General features: G+C 40.5%; 1 protein-coding gene across 1 annotated transcript in view; it reads right to left on the reverse strand.

The window, feature by feature from the left end:
- Positions 1-227: 227 nt before the first annotated feature.
- LOC309848136 (uncharacterized protein) overlaps positions 228-24,704 on the reverse strand; it is a 439,793-nt gene continuing 415,316 nt past the window's right edge. The window contains exons 6-7 of the mRNA XM_082699331.1: positions 6,149-6,271; positions 228-3,481 (exon numbers count right to left, since the gene is read on the reverse strand). Of these exons, the coding sequence (XP_082555457.1) occupies positions 3,472-3,481; positions 6,149-6,271 (133 nt within the window). The 3' untranslated portion in view covers positions 228-3,471. The remainder of the gene's footprint in view (positions 3,482-6,148; positions 6,272-24,704) is intronic.

Genomic DNA, 24,704 nt, shown 5'->3' on the forward strand with positions numbered 1-24,704 from the left:
CCAGAATACCACTGTAGGCTTTGATACCTTTGCCCCCAAACAGTTCTGTTAGGCTTGCTGTTTTCAAACTGAAATACCTTCTTTAAAGTTTGTCCATTTTTTGTTTAATTGGAGAATCTAATTAGAATGATCATTTCAGTTGTTTCCAAAGATTATCTTTAGAGATCTGCATGAAATCATCTCTATAGAAACACATATTCCTTTCAGAGATCCTTAAATTCCTGGAATGCATGGGGCATGGGGCAAGAAGGACACATGGACATAGCATTCAGGGCACTTTTGTTCTTTTATCTTTACCTTTTCAATAAATTAGTGTATCAAAGTTTAACCTTCGTCTCTAATCCATCTGGGGCTTTCTTTCATAACTCACTCCAGAAGGAACATTAGTGGATGTGAGTTTTCTCCCAGGGATTCTCCCTCCTTCTGTTTTAAATCAAAAAATGTTTTTGCAAATTAGCCAAAGGAGACAGGCTATAAGCTTCCTGTAAGAATCCTTCAGTGTGCCCTCTGGACTTTTTGGCTGTTCTCGAAAGTCGTGCAAGTTAGGATGGACACTGAATCTACATGGATCATGTCAACAGCATGTGTGGGTACAAACACATCCTCCATAAAAACAACAGGCATTGCCGAATTACTATGACCGAAAGTACAGAGCATAAATGCTTGCCAACCAGAGGAAAGCAGGTAATTTTTAGGTTTTTATGGTAAAAAGAGTGTTTAGAGACCATGCTAGTACGCACTTGTTATTTTACAGAGGAGGAAACCGAGACTGACTATTTTTTCATTGGAAGTATAATTATTAAGTGTCTACAATGAGGCAGAAACAATTCTAGTCCCAAGATACAACATAACAAGGATCAAGTGACTAACGTGAGGACACATGGCTGGTCAGCGATAAGCCCCTCATGACAGCTCCAGCGCCCTGACTCCTGTCCAGCATTCTTGACTGTACCTCCACCTTTAATTGAATCAGAATATTTGGCAATGGAGAAGAGGAGGGGAAAAAAAGCATATTTGGGCTTCCAGTGTCCTGATCAAATATTTGCCCTTCTTCAGTTAATCACTTACCTTTAAGAGAATAACAGAAAATCAGTATCAGGGGGCTAACTAGCAACCTCAGCAACAGGACTGAACTGCCAGATCGGTACCCAGAGACCCTTGCATTAAGCCATGGAGAAAATTTGTGTTTTATGTATTTGTTCCATTTGTTTACACAGCACCGACTCTGTAAATAGTCTGTACAGGGTACAGAGGAGGTCATAAAAGGAGAAAGCTGCAGCCCCAGTCTTCACAAAAATGCCTATCCTCCAAACTAAAAACAGCAGCATAATAACTGAAGGGAAGAAACATTAGAACATCTACCAATTTGTGCTGCCAGAATGGAGTAAGTTCAGTGTGCAGTTGGGTAAAAGGCTTTCTGGAGAAGACCAGTCTTGGGTTGGGTGTTGAAAGAAGCAAAGGAACTACTGAAAAAGATTCAAATCTTCTTTTATTTTTGAAAAGTCTTCTTAATATTTAAATCCAGTTTTCTAATCCCGCATTTTATTTCTTTTCTCTATGGAGCCAACCTGTGCTTACTCAACTCCCCTTGCTTCTCTTTCATATTCACCATTTGCATTGTTTTTAATTGTGTTCATTCCATTTCTTTGTGCTCACTATTCTCGATACCGACCTCTACATCTCTTAAGGCCGTGGTTGTTCATTTATTGATTAGCTTATCAGTTTGGTTTTTTCAGTCCATTCTCCTTGGTTCTGTAAGTGTGTCTTTCTTTCCATGATGGTTTTATTTTTCTCCTCCTTTTCTTTTGTAAGGTGCTCCAGTCCTGATTGTATCTCGTTCTATCCTCATGCTTTATCTTCCAGGGCCTCTGCCACCTCCATATTTTTCTACCTTGGATTTTTATTTGACAAAAGCATTTGTATTTTACCCCCCCCCCAAAAAAAAATTTGGTGATCTGTTTAGTCATATTTTCCATCTGATTTATGGTACCTTCTGGAACATGTGTTCTTGTTGAGGTATCCTTCTCTGGTAATATCCTGTTTTTGGTTTTCCTGTGCCTTTGATTACTTTCAAAGACAGATTTTCTGCGCTTTTCTGTTTATTGCTCATCTCTGAATGTGACAATTCTCCAGATCACCTGCTGCTGGTGGCAGGCTGGAGTTGGCAGGGATTCTCATCTTGACTGGTGGTGGGGTGAAGCGTGTGAGTTCTCATAGCCATTTGTAGCCATGGTTTCTCACCAGCAGTCAAGGCAAGCCATGCAGTGCCTTCCACACTGCAGACTTCTCTCCCACTCTCCTCACCAAAAGCTAGCTTCCTGCAAACCTCGGTGATGGTGTTACCTGAAATGGCTTGCTTCTTTTCAGACTAATGTTCAGCAATATTTAGGCAAGCCCAAAGCAGCATTTACTCTAGGGTTGCATATCCCTCACCCCCAGGCAAGACTCCTCTGAGTGTTCTACCAACACCTCATACATGTTGAGGTGTCTGGTCTGGTGGAAATGGATGCTTTTCTGCCCCTGTCAGAGCACCAGGTACTCTCTCCTGTAGTCTTTCTGGGTGGTTCTTTCCTGAGTCAGGAGCAGTTTCCTCATGGCCCACACGGATCAATGTTCTGCCTTATCCTCATAGTCCGCCTCTGCTGATGTCCAGGCTGCTCTTTCCGGGCAGCTCTGTCCTCTCTGTGTCCATCTGCCCTACAAACTCTAGCCACCTAGACTTCCTCAGATTCCCAACCCCATCTCCTCAGTTCAGGGTGTCCACTGGGCTCTGAGTTACCCCTTCCTGCTCCAGAGCCTGAAACTCTCTCAGGGCAGTAAGTATGGGAAACAGTAGGATTTACTTCATTTGTTTCCCATCTTTTATGGATCACTGTTGTCTGAGGTCCAGGTTCTTAGAAACCATAGTTTTATAAATTTTTTCCTTTTTTCAGTAGGTTGTTTCAGGTGAAAGAGTACATCTGGTCCCTGTCACTCTACCTTGCCACAGTGAGAAGCCTGGGTTACAGTAATTCATCATTTAGCCCTCGCTTTCTTGGTATGAAAGAGTCATTCCAAAGAGAATCCAGGAAAGCTACCCCCATTTCTGTTGTTCGAAGAGAACTGTTCATTTTGTTCATCTGAGTGCACCACTTAGGATGGAGTCCTGGGCTCTGCCTTAATTGTCTGAGATATTGGCCAATGGATCCTCTCTCAATGTGATCCTGTACTGCTACCTAACCTTCACTGCATGGGCAGCCCATCCTCCAATACTGTGGTTGAGAATAACAGATGTTTCTAGGTGTGTTGTTTTACATTGTCTTTTCGTTCTCCTTTATTTTGGAAGGAAGCCATCATGTTGATTCAGCCTTCCCTCCATCTGATGCTGAACTCTAAGCTGATATGCATAGAAGTCCATGGACATGACATGGAGCCTGAGCACTGGGGACTTTAAGGGGGCATTTGCTGATGATTAAGGGTAACGCGAGGAAGTCAATAGTATCTGAGGAAGGACAAGAGAAAGGACAATGGTAAGGACTCAGCAGAGCAAAAGATATAGTTGAATAGACATACCACATATTTGTTCCAATTTGAATAAAAGTCTAAATATATAAACTTAAGTATCTTTAAGTTAAGATGTGCACTCTAAAAATGTTTAAATAACCATCCAAATAATCATGGCAACACTCAAGGCAGGTTGATAAAGAAAGAGGAAAGACATCTAGGAAAACAAAGTACATGAGACTATAAACATGACACACAATAACTGTTTATATTTCTCAAAAGCTCAGTAAGAGAAGCAGCTTTCCTCCTTGCTAACTGACACTCCTTATCTTGGCTTCTATGAAGCATTCACTAATGGAAATAAAAATGAACCAAAACTTAGAAAAATGTGATAGTGTCAACTATACTCAAGGAAAAAATATAATTACTTAGTCATTTTAATTACACATGCAGAGTAAAGCAATTGCTTGCAATTTACTGGTGTATGCCAAAAACAACTTAATATTAATAAATATTTGTGAGAAATCACTTTGTAAATTTTAATTACTTAACAAAAGCAATAAAATAATTTTTAATTAAAAAGTATGTATACCCATAACTAAAATGACCCTTTGTATTCCAATTCAGCAGCTTCTTTTAGAACTGAAGGATAACATTTCTGAGCCCCTAATTATATATAAATCATGAGGGAGAAAAGGGGCTAAATACCATACTGTCTCTTCCCAGTGAAAAATTAGGAAAGAAAATTGCTAAGGGGAAAAAAGGGGGGGGGTGAAATAGTCATATTTAAAATATTCTCTTCATGTCTTATAAGGAACATTGTCTTTTTTTTTTCTTCTTTTTTTAAGTCTGGTAAATTGAAAATCCAAAGTACTGAGGACTTCCAAAAGTAATCTATAACCCTGAAGTCCTGAATGCTCCTTCTCTGCTCTTACCACCATGTCAGTCTCCTTTGGGCTAACTAATTACAATTCTTAGTGAATGAATTAATTGGTATTTTCTTATTGGAAATTGCAACCAATTTGTGGAAATTAGTACTGATGATTTTCAAAAGACATAAATGGTTATGTGATTCTTATTAATAAACCCAACCACTGATCAGTTACATTTAGAAAACAACAACTTACAGGGCGGGGGGCACCTGTTAGTATTCTGCCTTTCCCCTCTGTGTCCAGAGGAGATCAGGTGGGATGATCTGGCATTGCCATCCCAGGAAACCTGGACTCTTCAACATTCCTAATAAGGCAAATCACACAATAAAGCAGTTTTCCTTAATCTCATTCAGTTAATACAAAATTCTACCCCTTACTGTTGTATGCCAAATCCTCCTCATTGTTAACACAGGAAGCTCATAGAATGGAATTATTCTAGTCCTCTACAGAAGTTTTATAACTAGGTTCTCTACTGAATTTTTTAAGTTTCTGAAATCCTGGGTAAAAGTTTTATTGAATCTTATTCCTTCTTGATAGAGCCCTGCAACAGCGGAAGCTAGGATAGGCTATGAAAGGGAACAAAAAAAGGACATTTTCTAAAGCAGACCTGTTTTCTGCGAGATGATTTACCAAATGACCTCATTGGCCACAGTCCCTCAACTAATTTCAATCTGAATAGGGGAATAAGGTCAGACACCACCAACAATGTATACCAGAGTCATTCCTCTGATAATAGCAAATTAGCCCTGGGAAAGAACACGTATCAGCCTGAAAAATTCATGAAGATTCGAATCTGCTGCCTAATTAGCCACAGTGGTTGATACAGGAGAAAAAAAATAGCCCACAACTAACAATGTCAAATTAGGGGCATTTGCTGGACCTTCCCATTGAATGGTTGAATCGATTGAAATATCCAAATGTCCAGCTAAATGAATGCAATTATATGTACTTGAAAGTTTTTCTGTGATTATGACAAAACTTGTGAGTATAGGTGACTCATGAAGCATGAATTTAAGTTAAACCCACTGTCAAATGAGATATATATATCTACCCAACAGGAAATACTGATGTAAATTTCAAATGAATATGAATCAGGAGCAATAGAGTGACCACACACACACACACACACACACACAACATATAAACCTGTGCTTAAACACTTCTAGTGAAATCTATAATTATTCATCATAAATGCATTAGTCTCCTTATTCCAAACAAGTTCTACTCCTCTTCAAAATCTTCAACTTACTGATTCTCTAGAACCCTAATAGATAGTCAGTGAAGATAATAATAACAGACTTCATAACTACTAAAAATTTGGGAGAACCTGGTGAGAATTGGCACATGACAAACTTCACCCATTCTTCTGGGTGTGGACATCAAAGAACTGAGGAGAGAAGGGGAATTTCCTGAGAAAAGGAAACTATTTATAAGAGCTAATGGTGCCTTTTAGGAGGGCATTTTATTAACTTTTCTTTACCATGTGGAATGGGACTAGATAAGCAAATGTAAAACAACACACCTAGGTATGATAAGGCTCAGAGGCCCTGGTACAAGTCCGAATGCACCTTTTGGTTGGGATCTAGAGGATTCAGAGGAGTCAAGGGTTGTGGGAAAAGACAGAGAAAATGAAACAAGAAACAAGCTACTTACCTCTTGTTCTAGGCGCTAGACTTTATAGAGCAATAAAAGGAATTTTGAAGTTTCTTTCCCTGATACCCAGCACAACTCACCTTGGAAAGAAGGAAAGGTCTGCCCAGGAAGAGATAATATGCATTTGCTTCAGGCAGTCACATCTTATCATCTCTGGGGAAGCACTGTCTAATGATGGATGGATGAAGGGAGTGCACCAAAACCTGAAAAAAGAAAATGATATTTCATTATTAAACTTTATAATTGCTAAGGTTTCATACTTTATACTTCATACTGAGTTACAATTGACTGTAATGCACATATACAGGTTATTGAAGGAAATATGTTATGCATCTATATAGATTTAGATATTACATGTATATATTATATTATACACATACATACTTACATGATAATCTATGTGCTAAGTGATTAAAGGAAGGATCCAAGACAAAAAAAATGTCAGTTTATCTGAACTTATGAGCTCAGAAATCGATTTTGCAGATAGGATATACATACAAAGCATACCTAATAATAAAATCCAAGAAAAAGCTCCCAATTAGTGGGATGGATAGTAAATGAAGCAAAAATTGATAATAGAGCAAATAGTTTCATGTGGTTTTTTAAAAATTTATGTATTTATTTGACAGACAGAGATCACAAGTAGGCAGAGAGGCAGGCACAGAGATAGAGGAAGGGAAGCAGGCTCCCTGCTGAGCAGAGAGCCCGATACTGGGCTTCATCCCAGGACCCTGAGCCGAAGGCAGAGGCTTTAACCCACGGAGCCACCCTTTTTTTAAGGTCTCTTGGAGGAGATGTTAAAGGACAGTGAGTGTTAGAGTCAATGGAATAGATGGTTATGTGGGAGGGGGAGAATCAGCATGAAAAAAGGTATAGAAGTGGGTATGTGAACACTTCTTTGAGATTGGTGGGGTCCATCTCAGTGGTTGCCTAAGAGGGCAAAACCAATCAGAGGGCTGCCCAACCCTAACCTAGATCTTTCCTGTTCTGGCCTTCCACTGTTCTACTCAGTAACTCCCCCAAACATCAGCAGGAAGTAAGATAGGGGTTATGAGCCACAGAAACCCAATATTTTGCTCAGGACATATGCTTGCATTTTAGCCTTGACCAATAATCCTGGAGTGGTCAGGGTGTGATTATGTTGGTTTTCTCATATTTCTTTTACCTGTCCTAGGCTGGGTTCTACCCCCTTAAAATCACTTTGTACACTTTTTCACCTGAGCATTAGGCATTACAAAAAGTTCTAATTGCTCCCACAGCATATCAATGTTGAAGATAGATTTTGAAAAGCATTCTCTATAATAATGTTGATATTTAACACATTTTGCACTGAGACAAAATGTTCCTTTTGGTTGCATTTTAGAAAATCCCAGGTCTCTGGATGTGCCATCTGTTCAAGAAAAGGTGTAATTCCATTGCTTTGGGGTCCTTGGGCCTCCCCCCTGGTTATCTCTTGAAATAGAGCCCATCTGGATACCAGTTCATGCCTGTACTTTCTGTAGATCCAGGAAGAATAGCTTTTAGGAAAAAGCAAAAATCAAAGTGTCTGATCAAGTCATTTGTCTGATGCGATATCCACAAGTTGATCTTTCTTATTCTACTATAGATATTCTAAACTTACAACTTCAGCTTTTATATTCTTCCATTGTGTACTGTTAACAATTCAAAAGAAAGAACTAAGGAATAAAAACAAATAACTTTGTCAAAACAAATTCAGAGATAATTCTTCTCAACCCTCAGGGCATTAGGAGGGACCTAGAAAGAGTGGTCTTAAATAATTCAAGGAGATTCTCTTTAATTTAAGGTTTTGGTTTTGGTTAAAATCCATGTTTCCCTAGGATTTATTACTCTAAATTGACACAGATCATGTTCACTTTAGAGAGCCAAAAGAACACAGTGGCATTTTATTAAGGAGAAACGAAACTAGAGGTCAAGAGTCGTTGGTTCTGGAATCCTGAAACAGAGAAAAAACCAGAGTATGAGGAATACAGATGAAGAAAGCTAGAACCTTAAAAATAATAATGACTAGAGGACAGCTTGTGCCTTCCTGCATTTCCATAAGTGATATAGGAAGGCTCCATTATGGCAGAATGCCTGGTATTTGTCTTCCCCCTCCCCTTGTGGGTTGGTAAAAAAACAAACAAACAAAAAAAAAAACAAACAAAAAAAACCTCATTCTGAAGATTCAAGACTTTGAGATTTCTCTTAGGGCATAAAAATGAGAAGCTCGGCTCCTAGGAAACACAGAACAGGGCTTTGCACTGATTTTTCACTCAGGCAGCATTTGCATGACATTCTCGATTCTTCCTCAAAAGCATAAAAGGAAAACCTGACTGTGAATGGGTCAAAATCTTTTAAACCTTCTTTCCACTGGAGTATGACACAGCAGAGATGCATGCCTTCCTTCCCAGACGATGTCACCTTACTGTTGTATACTCCACCAAGCTGTAATTTGGGGAGACAGGGAGAGCTGGACAGAGAGTTACAGAAGGGTGTCAAATGACAGAAATAAAAGAAGAGATGTGAGCAAGAGACTGGAAAAAAAATATGAAGGTTGGTCTAGAAGTCAAGAAGGAAGGGGAAGGTCATGGTACTAACACCAATTGATTCACTAAAACTATGACTTTTCTGATCTTCTCTGATCTTTTTCTGATCTTTTTGTCAATATTAAAGTACACCAGAGGGAGGCCAGAGGAAAGGCAAGCCATCACCTGTCTTCTTCACCACAATCTGGATGTCTTTCCCAGCTAGCACAGAAGACCCTCCATAGCGTGGCCCAGCCTTGGTCTGCACCTCCTCTTGTCTTTGACTCATGTCCCAGGCTCCTTGTCATTGCCCATGCTGTGCCCTATTCTGAAGCATACTTCTGTCTCCTTTCCACTTCCCTAAATTCCATCTATCCTTGTATATGTCACAAGCCTCTCCCTTTGTGAAACTCCTACTGCCTCTTCCAATCTAGTGTGAGGTCTTTGTTCTCTGAATAATCAGTGACTTATTCAAACCATGTTTTCAGCACTTGGCATTTCTTATTTGCTCCAAAAATGTTTAGGAACACAGACTATGTGTCACACATTGTTTTAGATGCTATTGACTGTTTTCATGGAGTTGAAGGTTATTTGTATCATGTGTCCCTAAAGTACCTTAAAGGAGGGACTGTTGCATTCATTCATCTTTGGATCTTCTGCACATCTACTGCACTTAGAAGGGACTTAGTAGGGGTGCCTGGGTGACTCAGTGGGTTAAAGCCTTTGCCTTCAGCTCAGGTCATGATCCCAGGATCCTGGGATTGAGCACTGCATGTATATTACATGTATATATTATATTATATCTCTGCTCAGTGGGGAACCTGCTTCTGCCTATCTCTCTGCCTGCCTCTCTGCCTACTTGTGATCTCTGTCTGTCAAATAAATAAATAAAATCTAAAAAAAAAGTAAAAGTAAACTCTGTTGAGTCAAATGGAATATAATTTAAGCAGTAATATTTTTTCTTTCCTTGGAAGATTGTGTCCAATAAACCAGTCCTTGATTCTGTTAGTATGAGAAGTTCCCTGCCTCTAACATGGAGAACTTCTTTCTTTGTCAGGAGAACAAATGGGTACAATCAATGCTGAGGATGTTAAGAAGACCTTCCACACTGGTCCATTGCTGTAAAGGTCCATGAGTTTGTTTCTAAGACTTTGTGAATCTTCTAATATATTGTCTTCCCTTGTTTTGTTTTCTGTAGATTCTTTAAGACATCCATAACCCCCTAACATGGAAAGAATATAGCAAAGAGAATTTATTCTTAATTCTGAGGGGAAACACTACCAGGTCACAGTATTATCATTTGACCATTCTTAGGAGTTTCTCTGGAGCATTATCTTTCAGAATGAGGGATTTTGGCCTGCCTTGGAACAATTAAAATGCAGTGGTGTGTTGGCCAGAGGGAGCCATGAGCTGACTGTGATCTCTGGAAGAGTAGTTCGCGCTTCCATCATGTTCATGAGTGAACTGTGTTTGCTTTGGGGGATTGTGCATAATTTAATAAAAATAAATGAATAAAAGGAGAATTAAGTCCAAATTTGGTAAACAGTGGTGAGTTATCCTAGAACAAGATTATCAACCAGAGTTCAGCAACCATGGCTTTGGCCCCTCTGCACTTCACTAACCTATAGAAGTGTCAGCACAAGTGTTGATAGTGGCTGATAACATACAATGTAGTACCATCTCCACCATGTGTCTATCTCCTCTTTAGAGGCTTTCCATGAAAGAAGAGCCCCCATGGTTCTTGGTACAGAGCTGAGCACATAGAGTTCGGCTGACCTGAACAATAAGAAACTATTTTTGAAAGGATGTATGTGGCCCAGGTACTCTCTGCGGTCCCTCAGACTTTTAATATTCTGAAGTGTATCAGCTGTATCTTTCTCATCGCATGTAGCCCCAGATACAAATTGCCATTTCTTCAAGGAAGCCTTTTTTTTTTCAAGGAAGACTTTTTAGATCATATTTTCCCCCAATTTCAAAAAACATTATTCAAAAAAAGAACTCAGAAAAGACAAAGACTACATACCAAAAAAAAAAAAAAAGAAAGAAAGAAAGAAAGAAAAAACAGGGGTACCTGGGTGGCTCGTCGTTAAGCTTCTTCCTTCAGCTCAGGTCATGATCCCAGGGTCCTGGGATCGAGACCCATATTAGGCTCTCTGTTCAGAAGGAAGCCTGCTTCTCCCTCTCTGCCCCCCCCCTCCACTTATGTTCCCTCTCTCACTCTCTTTCTCTGTCAAATAAATAAATAAAATCTTTTAAAAAATAAAAAATAAAATAAACCATTGTTTGCTGTGGTCCCATGGTAACAGATGTTGGCCTCTTCCTTCATATTTTGTTATAAATGTTACTAATTATCATGGGATAATTAGTATGGTCATCTGTGGTCCTCTCCAAACTCTAAGATTTTCTGGTTTAACAGTGAACCCTGATTCAGACTTAGCCCCAGAATCCTAATCTGAACCCTCAGAATTTTCTTTGTAGAAAATCATGATTCCTAGTATTTGACTTAGTCTGTTAGTTTGAAAACTCCTTGGGAATTTAAACTTAACATTATCAACATTCTATTTCACATAGATCGTGTTTTCACATTATTTCTTATAAATTTCTGGATTAATGAGTGAATATTTCAATGTGCTTATTTCCTCCAGTTTAATTACTGGGATCTTGATGCTGGGGTAGGAACCTAGTGGGCAACTTGGAATCAGGCAAGAGTGTTTGCAAATGTGAGCCAACATGTTATACTCACTGCTCCAGAGCTGTGGTGCCAGATTTATAGTGATGGCCAATGGATTCTGAGCCCTTTGTGAAAGGAAATGTCTTCCTAGCAGGGAAAATACACAAAAGATGCTTCCTTTGCTTTATGTTTTAAGTAGATTTTTCTTGCAGAGAATCTCTTTTAGAGGAAATTGTTCAAATGCACCTAAACAATGGATGGAAGATTACCTTGGCGATTATAGGTCTCAGCTCATAACATGAACTTCTTTTGGAATGAAAAGTAAGTGATATCCTCCCATCTTCTATTGTTAGTATAAACACTTCACCATAGATTTACAGGAACATCAATTTCCCAGGAAGATGGATGGGACCAAATGGTGGCCCCCTAGAGAAAAAAAAGACAAGTCTAACTCATTTATCTGGAGTTATCCAAAATCAAAATACTTAGGAGTTCAGAAAATCTCAGGAAGTTGAGATTAACAAAAAATAACATGAATGACTAGTGAGTTGTGCATCCATTGATGCTAAAAATAGGTCAAATCCCATTAAGAAGAACTATGTATTAATAAAAAATGTCACTGTGGGGAGTAACAGGTGAGTTGTAAGTAAATAAGGTCAGAATTTCTGCCCAGGCTAGGAAAGCTGGAATCTTCCAGAAAGATGTCAATATGGAGTTAGAAAAGCCAGTGGACCAGGCTATTCAGAAGATACATGGTCTCCACCACTCATGAGAGCAATGTAAAATAAGAAAGCAGTATGGGGCTATCCACTCATAATATATAAAAAAGTTCCAAAAACAAGAGTGCAGAAACAATATTCATTTGGCTTTGTAGTATCTTTCTTTTCTTTTTTTTTAAACTTTATTTTATTTTTTCAGTGTTTCAAGATTCATTGTTTATGCATCACACCCAGTGCTCCATGCCTTATGTGCCCTCCTTAATACCCACCACCAGGCTCACCCAACTCCCCAAACCTCTCCCTTCCAAAACCCTCAGTTTGTTTCTAAGAGTCCACAGTCTCTCACGGTTTGTCTTCCCCTCCAATTTCCCCCAACTCACTTCTCCTCTCCATCTCCCAATGTCCTCTGTGTTATTCCTTATGCTCCACCATATGATAATTGACTCTCTCTGCTTGACTTATTTCACTCAACATAATCTCCTCCAGTCCCGTCCATGTTGATATAAAAGTTGGATATTCATCCTTTCTGATGGAGGCATAATATTCTATTGTGTATATGGACCATATCTTCTTTATCCATCCATCTGTTGAAGGGCTTCTTGGCTCTTTCCACAGTTTGGTGACTGTGACCATTGCTGCCATGAACATTAGGGTACAGATGGCCTTTCTTTTCACTACATCTGTATGTTTGGGTAAATAACCAGTAGTGCAATTGCAGGGTCATAGGGTTGCTCTACTTTTAATTTCTTAAGGAATCTCCACACTGTTTTCCGAAATGGCAGCACCAACTTTCATTCCCACCAACAGTGTAAGAGGGTTCCCCTTTCTCCACATCCTCTCCAACACTTGTTGTCTACTCTCTTACTAATTTTGGCCATTCTAACTGCTGTTAGAATGTGGTTTTGATTTGAATCTCAATGTGGTTTTGATTTGAATCTCTCCGATGGCTGGTATCTCAATGTGGTTTTGATTTGAATCTCAATGTGGTTTTTATTTGAATCTCCCTGATGGCTAATGATGATGAACATTTTTTCATGTGTCTGTTACCATTTGTGTGTCTTCTTTGGAGAAGTGTCTGTTCATGTCTTGTGCCCATTTTTTGACATAATTATCTGTTTTTTGAGTGTTGAGTTTGGGGAGCTTTGTCTGTAGTGTCATTTGTGAATATCTTCTCCCATTCCATGGGTTCAGTATTTTCCTTTATAATTATCCCTCAAACAAAAATTTGTTGATTTTTTTAAATAAAATTGATGTTACTAAAATCCTTATAAGATACTATGCCCCTCACCATGCCTAGCAACTAAGACATTAAATAATTTTTTACTACTTTTTAATTGATTAATTGATATCAGGATGAAGGAAAGTCCAGTTTCATATTCAAATCTTCCATGAATAATTCATTACTATATTATAAACTTGAGTAAATTTTGGCATTCAGGGTTTTCTCTTATGTATAAATTCTAAAACCAAAAAGATTTAAAGGGCACTAGGAAGTCTTAAAATAATTCAAGAAGGTCTTGATATTCATTTAGGTTATCTTTAACATCTTGAGACTCCAGTAGTTTTAAAGATCTGGAGTCATACTCCTGTTCTCTGCATATCCTATGTGTCGCAAAAGTGACACTGCCCTGTAAACTGTCAAAATACTATGAACACTGAAAATATTACCATGATCATTGCCTTAGAAAATAAACACCTAGGTTTTAAAAGAGACATGTCACTCTTCATACATGTTAATTCTCATGGTGGAAGCCTGGCAGATCCCTAAATCCACTTTACCCTAAGGACATGTGCCCCCATGTCTCTGATACAATTAGCCAATACAGCACCCAGCAAAGCCATGCCATTTATTGGTTCTCACTGGTGGTGCTTTTCTGTAAAGCGGCATGGATATTTGTAGATTTTATCCTCCTTCGAGGTTAAACAGTTGCATCCCACTGACTGGCCATGACACCTTACTTCACCTTCTTGGCAGAAACTGTATTTTCTTGGAAGATTATCAACTGATATCTTGTAGCTGACCACCCATAGAGCTACAAGACATGGCTATGGTTTAGTATCCACTGATAGTGAGGGCAAAAATGCACGGTCCCTTTCATGACAAAGGAAGCATGAAGGTTGATGGTGAATGAACAATGAATCAACATCTTGGTTGAGTACCTGTCCTATGCCTCATGTGGAGGGTCAGTTTAGAGAAAAAGACAGAGTCCTTCCTTCAAGAGCTATACAATTTAGTTGAGAAGCTAAACATAAACATAAAAAATAGCACAGAACCTAGATTTTCATCTTCATGAGGATTTGGATGGCACACAAAACAAAGGCTGAAGGGTTCAGGAGGAGTAAGCTAAAGGTGTCAGTGGTAGGGGAAGTTTCACGGAAGGAGCTGAACTTGTGCTCTGCCTTAAGAGGACAGGTAGAAGTTACAAGGGGAAGTGAGGATGCTAATCCCTACCAAGCAGATGGGTTGTGTAAGAAATAGTAAGATAATGAAAGGTCTGGACATCTTGTCAAAGAAGTTTAGACTCAGTGTGGCTGGGAGTAAAGACTCACTAGAGATTTTGAGCTGGAGAATAGCCTGACTATATAAAACAGCTGAAAGTACAAAACGGCGATCAGTCTGGGACTTCTCCTCATGGGTACAGAGAACTGAGGGATTAATTCAGGCATGACAGACTGAATATTTACCATGGCCTCTGAAGTGTACCCAAGATCTCTGATGCACACTCTTCCACAACCCTGTGTCCAGTACAGGTATATGTCTAGGCCCCAGCCATAGCAAGAGTTCACTTAGGAGCAAGTCACTAACAAGAACAGAAGTTCTGGATTTTTTAAATAATTAATGGGGTTTATGCTTTATCCCCAAATTAGGCATCCCTTGAACTGGTGAAAATTTACCAAAATGCCCCTGTTCAGAATTTGCGATAGTCACTCCAGAGGAAACTAAAGTGTGTGCCTTTGTGAAAAGCAGAGTGATTAAAAACAGACTTCAGAGCCAGAGCATCTAGATTTGCATCCCCAACTCTACCACTTATTAGCTGTGTGGCCTTGAATAAATTTCTTAACTTCTCTGGGCCTCTCAGTTCTAAAACAGAAATAATTATAGCACCTATCCTATGGATATGTTTAAGAATTGAATTGGTTAATTTTTGTAAAGTACTTAAAACCTGAGAACTAAGGACAAAATGCTATATAAATATTTGCTAATAATAAATAATAAACAAGTAATGTGGAAAATGCAGAACTTTTCCTAAGGAAAGTAAGGTTTTGAGGTACCATAGGGGTTATTTAACCCACTGAAGAGAGAAAACCATCTTAAAAATTTTAGATCATTGATTATAGCAGTGTATCTCTACAGGAGTAGATAGAGGGATTTTTTTGTCCATCAGGGACATTGGCAATATCTGAAGACACTTTTGGTTGTCGTAACTGTGGTGCGAAGGCATGGGGTCTGAGGGAGCTACTGTCATCTAGTGGGCACAGATGAGGGATGCTTCTAAACATTCTATATACATAGTAAAGACTCCCACATCACAAAGAATTATGCTGCCCAAAGTCATCTTAGTATTGAAGCTCAGGAACCTGGACTTTATAACATACGCACATGTTACTGTCCATGACAAACATATCATGACAAACATGGCAGCAGAGTGCGAGCAAAAGGAAAGTCCCGAATGCATCCCCTCGTGCACGTCTCGTGTCCCTCACATCCCTCTGCGCACCCATTTTAAAATGATGGTCACTGATGACAGTTTCCTATTGCAGGCTGTGAGTAATGATAAACAAGGAGTAGAAATTTGGGAAGTTTTTTTTTTTTTTTTCCGATTTAGTCCATCACTATGTGCTAACATTGTCAATATGTCCGTCTTTATGCCAAAGAGCATGTGTTGTACGAAAGAGGATGAAATCCGCTCCCTCGGAAACATTCTCTCTGGCTGAGAAACCAAGAGCAACACTTAGCAAATTATTAGAGTGCCTCGTACAACTGTGTGTGACTGAGATTGAGAAAACAGCTTGACACCACATGCACTGTGACTAGTCCTGGAAAGGAAAAATTAGCTTCATTTCAAATTTCGTGAAGGCTCCGTGCAGTCCAAGTGGAGCTGGAGATATCACTCGGTTTTGATGGATGCCGGATAGGGCATTCTTTTGGATGCCACTGGATTAGTGAAAGCATGGTGGTGAGAATATTCATGTGTGCACGGCACAATAAAGAATTGTCTCTGGAGGGTTATTCCAGGAGCTGAGGGTAAGAAGAAGCTTGGTGAGAATAGGAAATAAATTTGGATAAAGATGGAGCCAGTTAAAGCATTTAGAACCGTCCTTGAAGGTTATAGGGGAAATATATGTCCAGATTCTTCATGCATGAAACAACAAGAAGAAAAATGTATTTTAAAAACACTGGGCTATATCGCTTAAAGGCAGACTTCAGCAAGGAAAATACAAGGATGGATCATGTGTCCTGCCCTTACTGTGAGGTGAGGAGAAGGGCCTTCTGCTCTGGAGACCAATGCATAAAGTACAAGCTGCTAAATCCGTGTGCTTCCTGGGAAAGGTGTTGTTTAACCTAGCAACAGTTTGAAGTTTATAGACATTTGCATGCCGAGATGTGCTACTGCACAGCACCATTTACAAACACTGCCATGAGCCCAGCCTTTAGCTTGGGGTGGGTATCATGTTTACTTAACTATCTGGTTTTTTTTCTTTTCTTTCTTTCTTTCCTTTTTTTTTTTTTTTTTGTTACTAAATTATACATGTAAATCAATATGTATCTTGAATTTACATATCAAATGCAAATGGTGCGACTGTCACTTTTTCTCCTGTTCCATATTTGTTCTCTGCAGAATGAATACCATATGCACCTTCAATGAATCACTCTGAGCCTATGCCCTTCTTGCTTTTCAGAAAATCATAATGGAAGAAATAGGGAGAGGAGTTCTCCAGAGTATTCCAAAGAGCCACAGACCACACGTGGCCAAGCAGAAATCAAAAATCAGATAGTTCATCTGGGAAGCATGTCCAATATCAGACAATAGGGGGTGATGGTAGCTGCTACAAACTGAGGGATGGATGCCCTACTTAAATATATTAAGCGTAAAGAGAAAATTACATCTGCTTGGAGGGGGCAAACAGATCTAGACCAAAGGGCCAGAGATCTATGCTTTGGATGTCATCATCCTGTGCCATATATATGTGCCCATAGTAGAGATGTAGGACTCAGGCTGACATCACTAAGAGGGATCCATTCCCCATGCCCAGTGCCCTCATCAAGGGTAAGTCAAGGTTACCAACATTCATATGTAGTCCTAGGCTCCTAATACAATGACTCTCTTCTCCTTGGCTGACTTACTAGTCTTTTGAGGGTCCGGGGCCCTAGCCAGTCTCTGTGGGCAGGGTCCAGGGCCCTTCTTTCTGACTGCCAGCCTATCCACATTGACTTACAGATCCATGGCTCATTTGGCCTTATGATTGCTCAGCTCAGTGGTTACAACCCAAGCTCCGTCCCAAAATCCTCCCTAAGGAATCCTATCCACCTTTAATAAAAAGAATCAAATAAACCTCCAGACATGATTGCTAGGAATATTTTGGAGCAGAAAAGCAAATTAGCTCCCCTTTTGCCCTCTTCTAATTCCACCTCTAAAATTCTACTCAGCTATTTCTGACATCGTCTTTTCTCATGTAAAATAATTTCTACTATTAACTGAATAAAATGGAACAAGATTAATTCTGAGATTTTTAAAAAACTAAATTTGAGTTTGATCCTTTTCACCAGATCTCACTGCATTTTTTTTTTTTTTGCCAGTTCAGTACAGTTTCCCATTAAGAGCTATCAAATTCAATCAAGGTACTCAATTCTTATGGTTCAACTTTTCTGAAATTCAGTGTTCTTCTCTCCTTCTCAATGAACTTTGCTAACTACATGCATAGAGTTGTCATTCAACGTTAGTTACATCGAACTGATGTATTTCAAATCTTTCATATCCAAGACAGGAGCAATAAGACCTTAATCATTTCCAAATGGAAACAAAGTTCTCTGATCTTTGACAGCCGTGCTGTGCCAGCATCATCGGTTCCCCTGTCGTCCCGTCCAAATGGTGAAAATAACTCTACTACCTTTACTTCTGACCCTTCCCCAACCCTCACCCATCCCAAGAAGGGATGTCTTGGGGATCCAATTACATTCAAAGTGCAGTGGCTAGTTTCAAAGACTGAAACATATCATAATTCTCACCACCAGCTTCAAGGATAAGAGTTAATGCTCAGACTACCCTAAAATAACTTAAGCTATGTTTATTTAATTTACTTCCTTCATACCCACATGCACATACATCATTTTTTCTCTTTCTTTTTTTTTTTTTTTTTGGAGCTAGGAGAGAAAGCAAACCAATGTACACTGTAATGGAACCACTAATGAGCTGATGTTATCTGTCAGCCTCTTTAAAATGCTGTTCCCTTCCTGTTTTGCATTTGTTGGGTTATAATTTAAATTACGCATGCATCCCCAACCTCCTCCTCACCCCACCTCTCTAGAGCTTTCTTCTGCCCCTTTCTCTGGGTCATCCAAGAATCATTTCTTGGGGGATTGATAGGGATTCACACTTCTACATGCATGTGTGTGCACGTGTACATAATTTAGTGCCCTGTGATTTTAGATTTTAGATTGAAAAAGAATGTGTGTGCACACAAATTCTCCTTTTTGCATATATGTACACACATTCATCCTGTATCACCTTTCTTCAAAATAGCTTTTTAAGCTTCTTTAGCATTTTTTGTGTCCTGTGGACTTTATGTTCCTTAAAAGGATAGCTTTATTTGTTTGCTTGCTCATTTGTGTATTTAAACAAAATCCTCATTGTCCAGTGAGGGTCCCTGGATGAAGCTTCCTAATTTGGAAAGAAGAAGAATTGATATTTTGTTGGGGGGAAAGAGTAGTTTCTTATGTATAAGTTTATCATACCTCCAACTTCCCCAACAGAAGTTTGATTTTCACCTGCTAATCTATATAATTATTAGTAGCACTTTTTTTACTTTCAGCATTTTTCTGGCGAGGGCCATAAATTATATGGTCATTGTTATGCCTAGCACTTACGTGCAGCGTAATGACATCTGCTGACGAAATGTATTTGCTAAAAAAAAAAGGTGTACACAGGGGCGCCTGGGTGGCTCAGTCGAATGAGTGTCTAACTCTTGATTTCAGTTCAGGTCACGATCTCAAGATTGAGAGACGGAGCCCTGAGTTGGGCTCTGCTCAGCTCGGAGTCTGCTTGAGATCTGTCCCTCTGCCCTCTCTCCCCACTCACACTCTTACTCTCTCTCTCAAATAAAATAAATATATAAATAAATAAAATCTTTACTTTAAAAAATGAAGTGCACAAAGGTGAACAAACATTTCAGAAAGGCAAACATTAGCCCAAACTGTGTAGTAAACCAATAATCTACGCTGAACACCCCAAATCTATCCTTGGCCTGTGCCCATTATCCCCTGTGCACCCAGGATCTTCATGTTAGTCCCTGACTTGTCTACTCCCCCTCTAATTTTGCTATTTGTCACACAACCTACTATAATATAGTGGGAAATTCTCAGGTCTAACACCAAACTCAACCTGCATAAGAGATTTCTTCAAATTCCAAGTTCTAGTAAACAACAGAAAAAGGATTTGGACCCAAAACCTGACCTCAGGTTTACTGGTTGCACCTTCTGAGTGCTCAGTCTCAGGAGAGCTTTCCCAGACTATAACCCACTAGAATGCCGGCTTCTGGATTTGAATCTCTCACATCTCTCTTCTCCATTGTCTCAACATAATCAACAGAGGCTCATTAAGTGCCCTGCTTTGTCAGAGCTTTGGATCTCCTCAGTGTGTGTGTGCAGTTGTTTCCTGATCAACCAGCAGGACTCAGGATGCAGGAAGCGACTCTTTGAATCTGCTCTCCAAGACCCAGCTCACACCTCCTCCTTGCCATTCAGTCCAGCAGAAAGCTCATGCTCCGCTGAACTCCATGCTCTCTCAGTCTGTAGCTCTAATTTGTCAATGAAACACAAGGGCCTAGTGACATCTCTTATCTTTTGTCATTTTTCTTGTATTTATGTGAGTCCCCAGCTGGACTGTAAGCACCTTAAGAGCAGAGACAAGGTCATCCTTTAGTAGTTATCAAAGGACTGGACACAGAGTAGTTGTTGAGTGGATTTTGGCTGATGACCACTGTACACCATGAGAATGAAACCCTCAAGTTGCACACTCTAGTAAACCCGTAGAAGCTTTGTGGAAATGGAAACAACACCTAAATCAGCTTCTTACCCACTGGGTAAGTGTGTAAGGCACGCATTAGAGACTCCACGTTATGGAGCTCTTTGGCTATCAGAAGTGGAAAGGGCTTTACAGATTGTCTAACTCAAATGTCTTTTTTTACGGATGAAAACCAGGCTGACAGCTTGTTCAAGGACACACCACAAGTTGGTGGCACAGCTGAATCCTAAAATGCACACTGATGCCCCCTCTTCTGCCAGCTCCCCTGTAAGCCATGCCCAGCCTTCAGGAAAGAGACTTTGTGAGGCACAATATCAATTTCCTACTCAGGGAGTTTTTGATTTGGCCGTGAAATAGAGGCTCATGCTCCCTCAATATCATTTCCTGGCTTTTTTTTTTTTTTTTCTTATAATTTTTAGGATTTTTTTTTTCCCCAAGTCATCTCCCGACCTGTAATCTCCTGAACTGCTTGTCCACAATCACTCTAGCTCTCCACAGGAGGGAATCATCTGTGGAGTGGCTGCCAAAAATCAAGAATATTCTTCACAACAGGCCTCCGCCAGGACAGATCTCCAGACCCCACTCTCGTCGCTCTTTGCCTTCTCCTTCGGATTTCTCTGACATCTTTCTCTCCACACTCCAGTGTCATTCAGCCTCGCATTTGTGTGTGCTCAGCTTCCTCCTCCCCGTTCCTGTTAACATCTCCCTCCCTCTCTTTCCCCTGGAAGCAGACATTTGTGCTAAAAGGAACCATACTCTCTCTCCGGCTCCAGGCTTTTCACAAAAAATTCTTCCTCCCCAGAGCTCAGCCTTCAGTCTCTGACTCCTCTCCCTGCCCAGGAGCTCCTTGGCTATTTCTCCTAAGACACAAAGCCCTTCATTACTGACCGGGAAGCTCCTCTCCGGGGAATCTATTTCGAATAATCAAACTGATTGGTTTTGTTTGTTTGTTTGTTTGTTTGTTTAGTTGCTTTACGTTCCATGGGTACATACTATATTATTTTTATCTATAATTTAGAGGCATTTCTTAGTTTATGTGGTAAATTTTTATAAAAACTATTTGGACTATTGATCTAGTGGTCTAAATCACAATCCCATATTACAATACCGTACTCAAGATGGAATCAGATTAAATGTTGACTCACAAAGCCTCGGGAATATGGTTTATGTACCACTTTTGTATTCTATACCAGATGCTGCTACAACACAAAAATCCTTACATAAGCTAACACTCCTGACATGGTCAGGTATGAAATTTTAAAGTTAAGAAGAAATTTAAAACAAAATGGCAACTTATTAAAGAGCAAGAGAAAGGAGGTAAAGAGAGAGACAATTTTTGCCAATTAGCCATTCATTCTCACAAAGAGAAAATAGAAACATAAATTCTTTTTCACAAGGTCCCCATCCTGTCCGCACACAGCCCTCAATGTCCTCCCTCAACACTCTGGGGTCTCTGAGCATGCATGTGATTCCCAGCCTCTATCCCTTATTGGCTGTGACCCACCTCGGGCCTAGCTCTGCCTTCTGCTTACTCAAGGTGTATTGTTTTAATTCCTTCTCTCTGTTCCCAAAGTAAATTTCTTAATTACCCAGTTCGAAGCTATACATATTCTGAACACCTCAGTCAAAAGTCCTGTCTTCTCTCTTTTACCATCCCAGCAAGGTCCTCAGTGTTCCTTCCTGCCAGACCTCAGGAGCTTCTTAGCAATAGTGGCCAGCTTGCCGGAAGCATGATAACCAGTACGTGCAGTCTGGCTCAAATAACGCCCTACCCCTCTGTCCGTTCAGTCACCTGGGGAGGACATGGACCATCTATGGGCATGTCCTTTGCACTGTCTTCTTTTAGGAATTAGGAGGTTATACTACAAGAGAAACCCTGCCTTCAAGCAGCTTACAAGTCTAGGCAGTAAGTTGCCTACACGGGGAAGGAAATGAAGCATACAAAGGTGAGAAGCGCCCTCTAGGGCGCACGATGGCATAGGCAGTCGGTGGCAGATCCTGGCTAGAAGGAGTGATCTGCATGGGAAGTGACCTGCCAGGACAGGCTGAATGGAGATGCGGCTTCAGGACTGTTGGCTGTCTTAACAGGCGGCGTGCTAACTTGCCTAGAAAGTGAGGGAGAGCCTGATGCCATGGCCTGCCCTGCAGCCTTCCTCTTTGCACCACCTGGCAGTCTTATAAGTACCGCGCGCTAACCGATTGCGCAGTCTTAAGAAAGCCCCCAAGCGCTAGCAGCCACGTGCGGTGGGAAGGAGGTTTGGGGGTTAATGAGTTTTGTTAGCGTGTTACTTTAATTGCTGCTGTTATTTCTGAGCATACGCCTAGAGGCTTGCAGTGAATGCATTTTATTATTAATATTAAGCATTTTGTACAGTACTTTCTGTTTGCTAAGTGCTTTATAATCATTAATTAGTTATCCCTCCTGACACCCTTTCGAGGTGATCAAGGGCTCATTCATTCCCCTGTTCTGTTGAAAACAGCGGCCCCAACATGTTGAGGTTAAATGACTTGGCCAAGGTCACCAGGCCCATCAGGGAAAGGCTAGGATTAGTATTCCCCTGTCTCCCTTCAGGCCAGGGCTGATGCTGCTGGACCCAGCAGTTTCCCTGGACAGAGCTCATAAATGTTACAATAAATAAATAAATGGAGCCTGAGGCAGGGGAAAAAAAAAAAAATAAGAAGGTTCCAAGGCCTCATGACTAAGGCCTGGGGACACCTCTGTCACAATGGCACAGAATTGGAAATTGCTGAGAGAAGAGCAAAACTGAGCTCAGTCATAACATAACCTTCGCATTCTCACAGCCAGTTTTAACGGGTCCTCCTGGAGATCCTCACTGTCCTTGTTGCTGGCTCCTCTGAGTTTCCTTTGCACATTCGTTTTTAACTCAGAAGGCATTTACTGCCCAAAAGGGCTCCGCGATGTATAATAAGTGGTGATGCCTGGAAGAGCACCGTGTCAATTTAATTTGAACCAATTTGACAAGTCTGATACACTTTCAGGACAGCAGCCCACCGTGCGACAACACAAGACTTCTCTTGTTAGGTCCCTACCCTCGCTATTTCTCCTGCAGGTAATTACCTCAGATCAAGAGACCGATTGTAAACGCGACGTTTTGCTGACAATACAAAGCTGGGGAGAAGCAGGAACTCCAGTTTGAGAGGCAAGGAAAATGCAACACGATGTGCTGCCCTCTCTAAGCTGCTATGCGGCAAATGAAATTCGGTCCTGACAAACGCACATTAATGCCATTGGCTAGGGAGAGGGGCGGACAGGAAAGTGCTGACCTACAGAAGGCACATTTTCTGAAGGTGTCCATGGACCGTGCTGTTGGAAAAACCACAGAGGGGATCATTAGAGCCAAGAGCCTCTGGGAGTTTTCTTTTTATTTTAAAATAACACAGCAGCGTGGGAAAGAGGGTTTTTTCCCCCCACTTCTTTCCCCACACCTGCCCACGCCTACTCTCCGGTACTTCTGCCAATTGGAGTAGCTCTTAAAGACATTTTCCAGGGATTAGTGATCAAAGCCGACATCCTGTAAGGAAATAGAGATCTTCTAAAAACAGGAGTACCCGATTTAAATCTCCGTATGGCAGATGTTTTTTTAAAGGAAAACCTGTTTCGTCTCAATGCAGGCAGGACAAGCCCAGCCTTCATTTATGCTCATTCCTCTCACAATCTTCCTTTCGGATGTGGTGGGGGGGAGGGTGGGGGGATCATGACTGTTCAGTTCGTAGCACATTTCTCACTTTCGTTTTGATGGTATTTCCAGAAAAATGTCATAGAACCAGATGGGCCACCTTCCCCCGCAACTCCCAAAGTTAGCTTTACCTTCAAGAAGAAAACACCATCAACGGTTTAGCACATATTTCGCAAGATTTCCTTCTTAGGTTTGTTTTCTTGTTCTAGGCGCTCTTTCTGTATTCTGAACTGGGCATATCCTAAGGGCCTTTTGCCTTGCTGGGTACATTGGGTGCATCGAGGCTGGCCACAGTGAGGAAACACAGGAAGAAAAGATACCAGGCTACGTCCTCAGGGGACTTACCATTTACGTGAGAAAAGAATACGGATTTGAAAATAAGAGTTCTACTCGAGATAGGTCAGGTTGCCGGTAGAGGATCCAGGTGCCGAGACTGGTGGATCAAGCATAAGAATCATCTACTGATAATCTTAATAATCTACTTGAGTTTACTCAAGCAAACCTTGAGTAATGAAGCTACCCACCTACACACACAGACCACCCACGTACTTGATCTTTTGTTCAAATCTAAAAGATTCATTTGTCCTAGAATTGCTGACCTGTGTTCTTTTACTTCTGCTTGATACCCCTCAAGGTTCTAGAAGCTGGAGAAGAATTTCATTTGGAGTTTACTTAGTTCACAATGAAGACACCTCAGGCCTGACTCTGTATTTGTGGTTTCTTTGGAACAGGACCTCGTTCCTAGACACAAAGAACTTGTTTCCCTCAGTGAGGCTTTGT

The sequence above is a fragment of the Mustela nivalis genome, assembly GCF_964662115.1.
Source record: "Mustela nivalis genome assembly, chromosome: 14".
NCBI lineage: Eukaryota > Metazoa > Chordata > Mammalia > Carnivora > Mustelidae > Mustela > Mustela nivalis.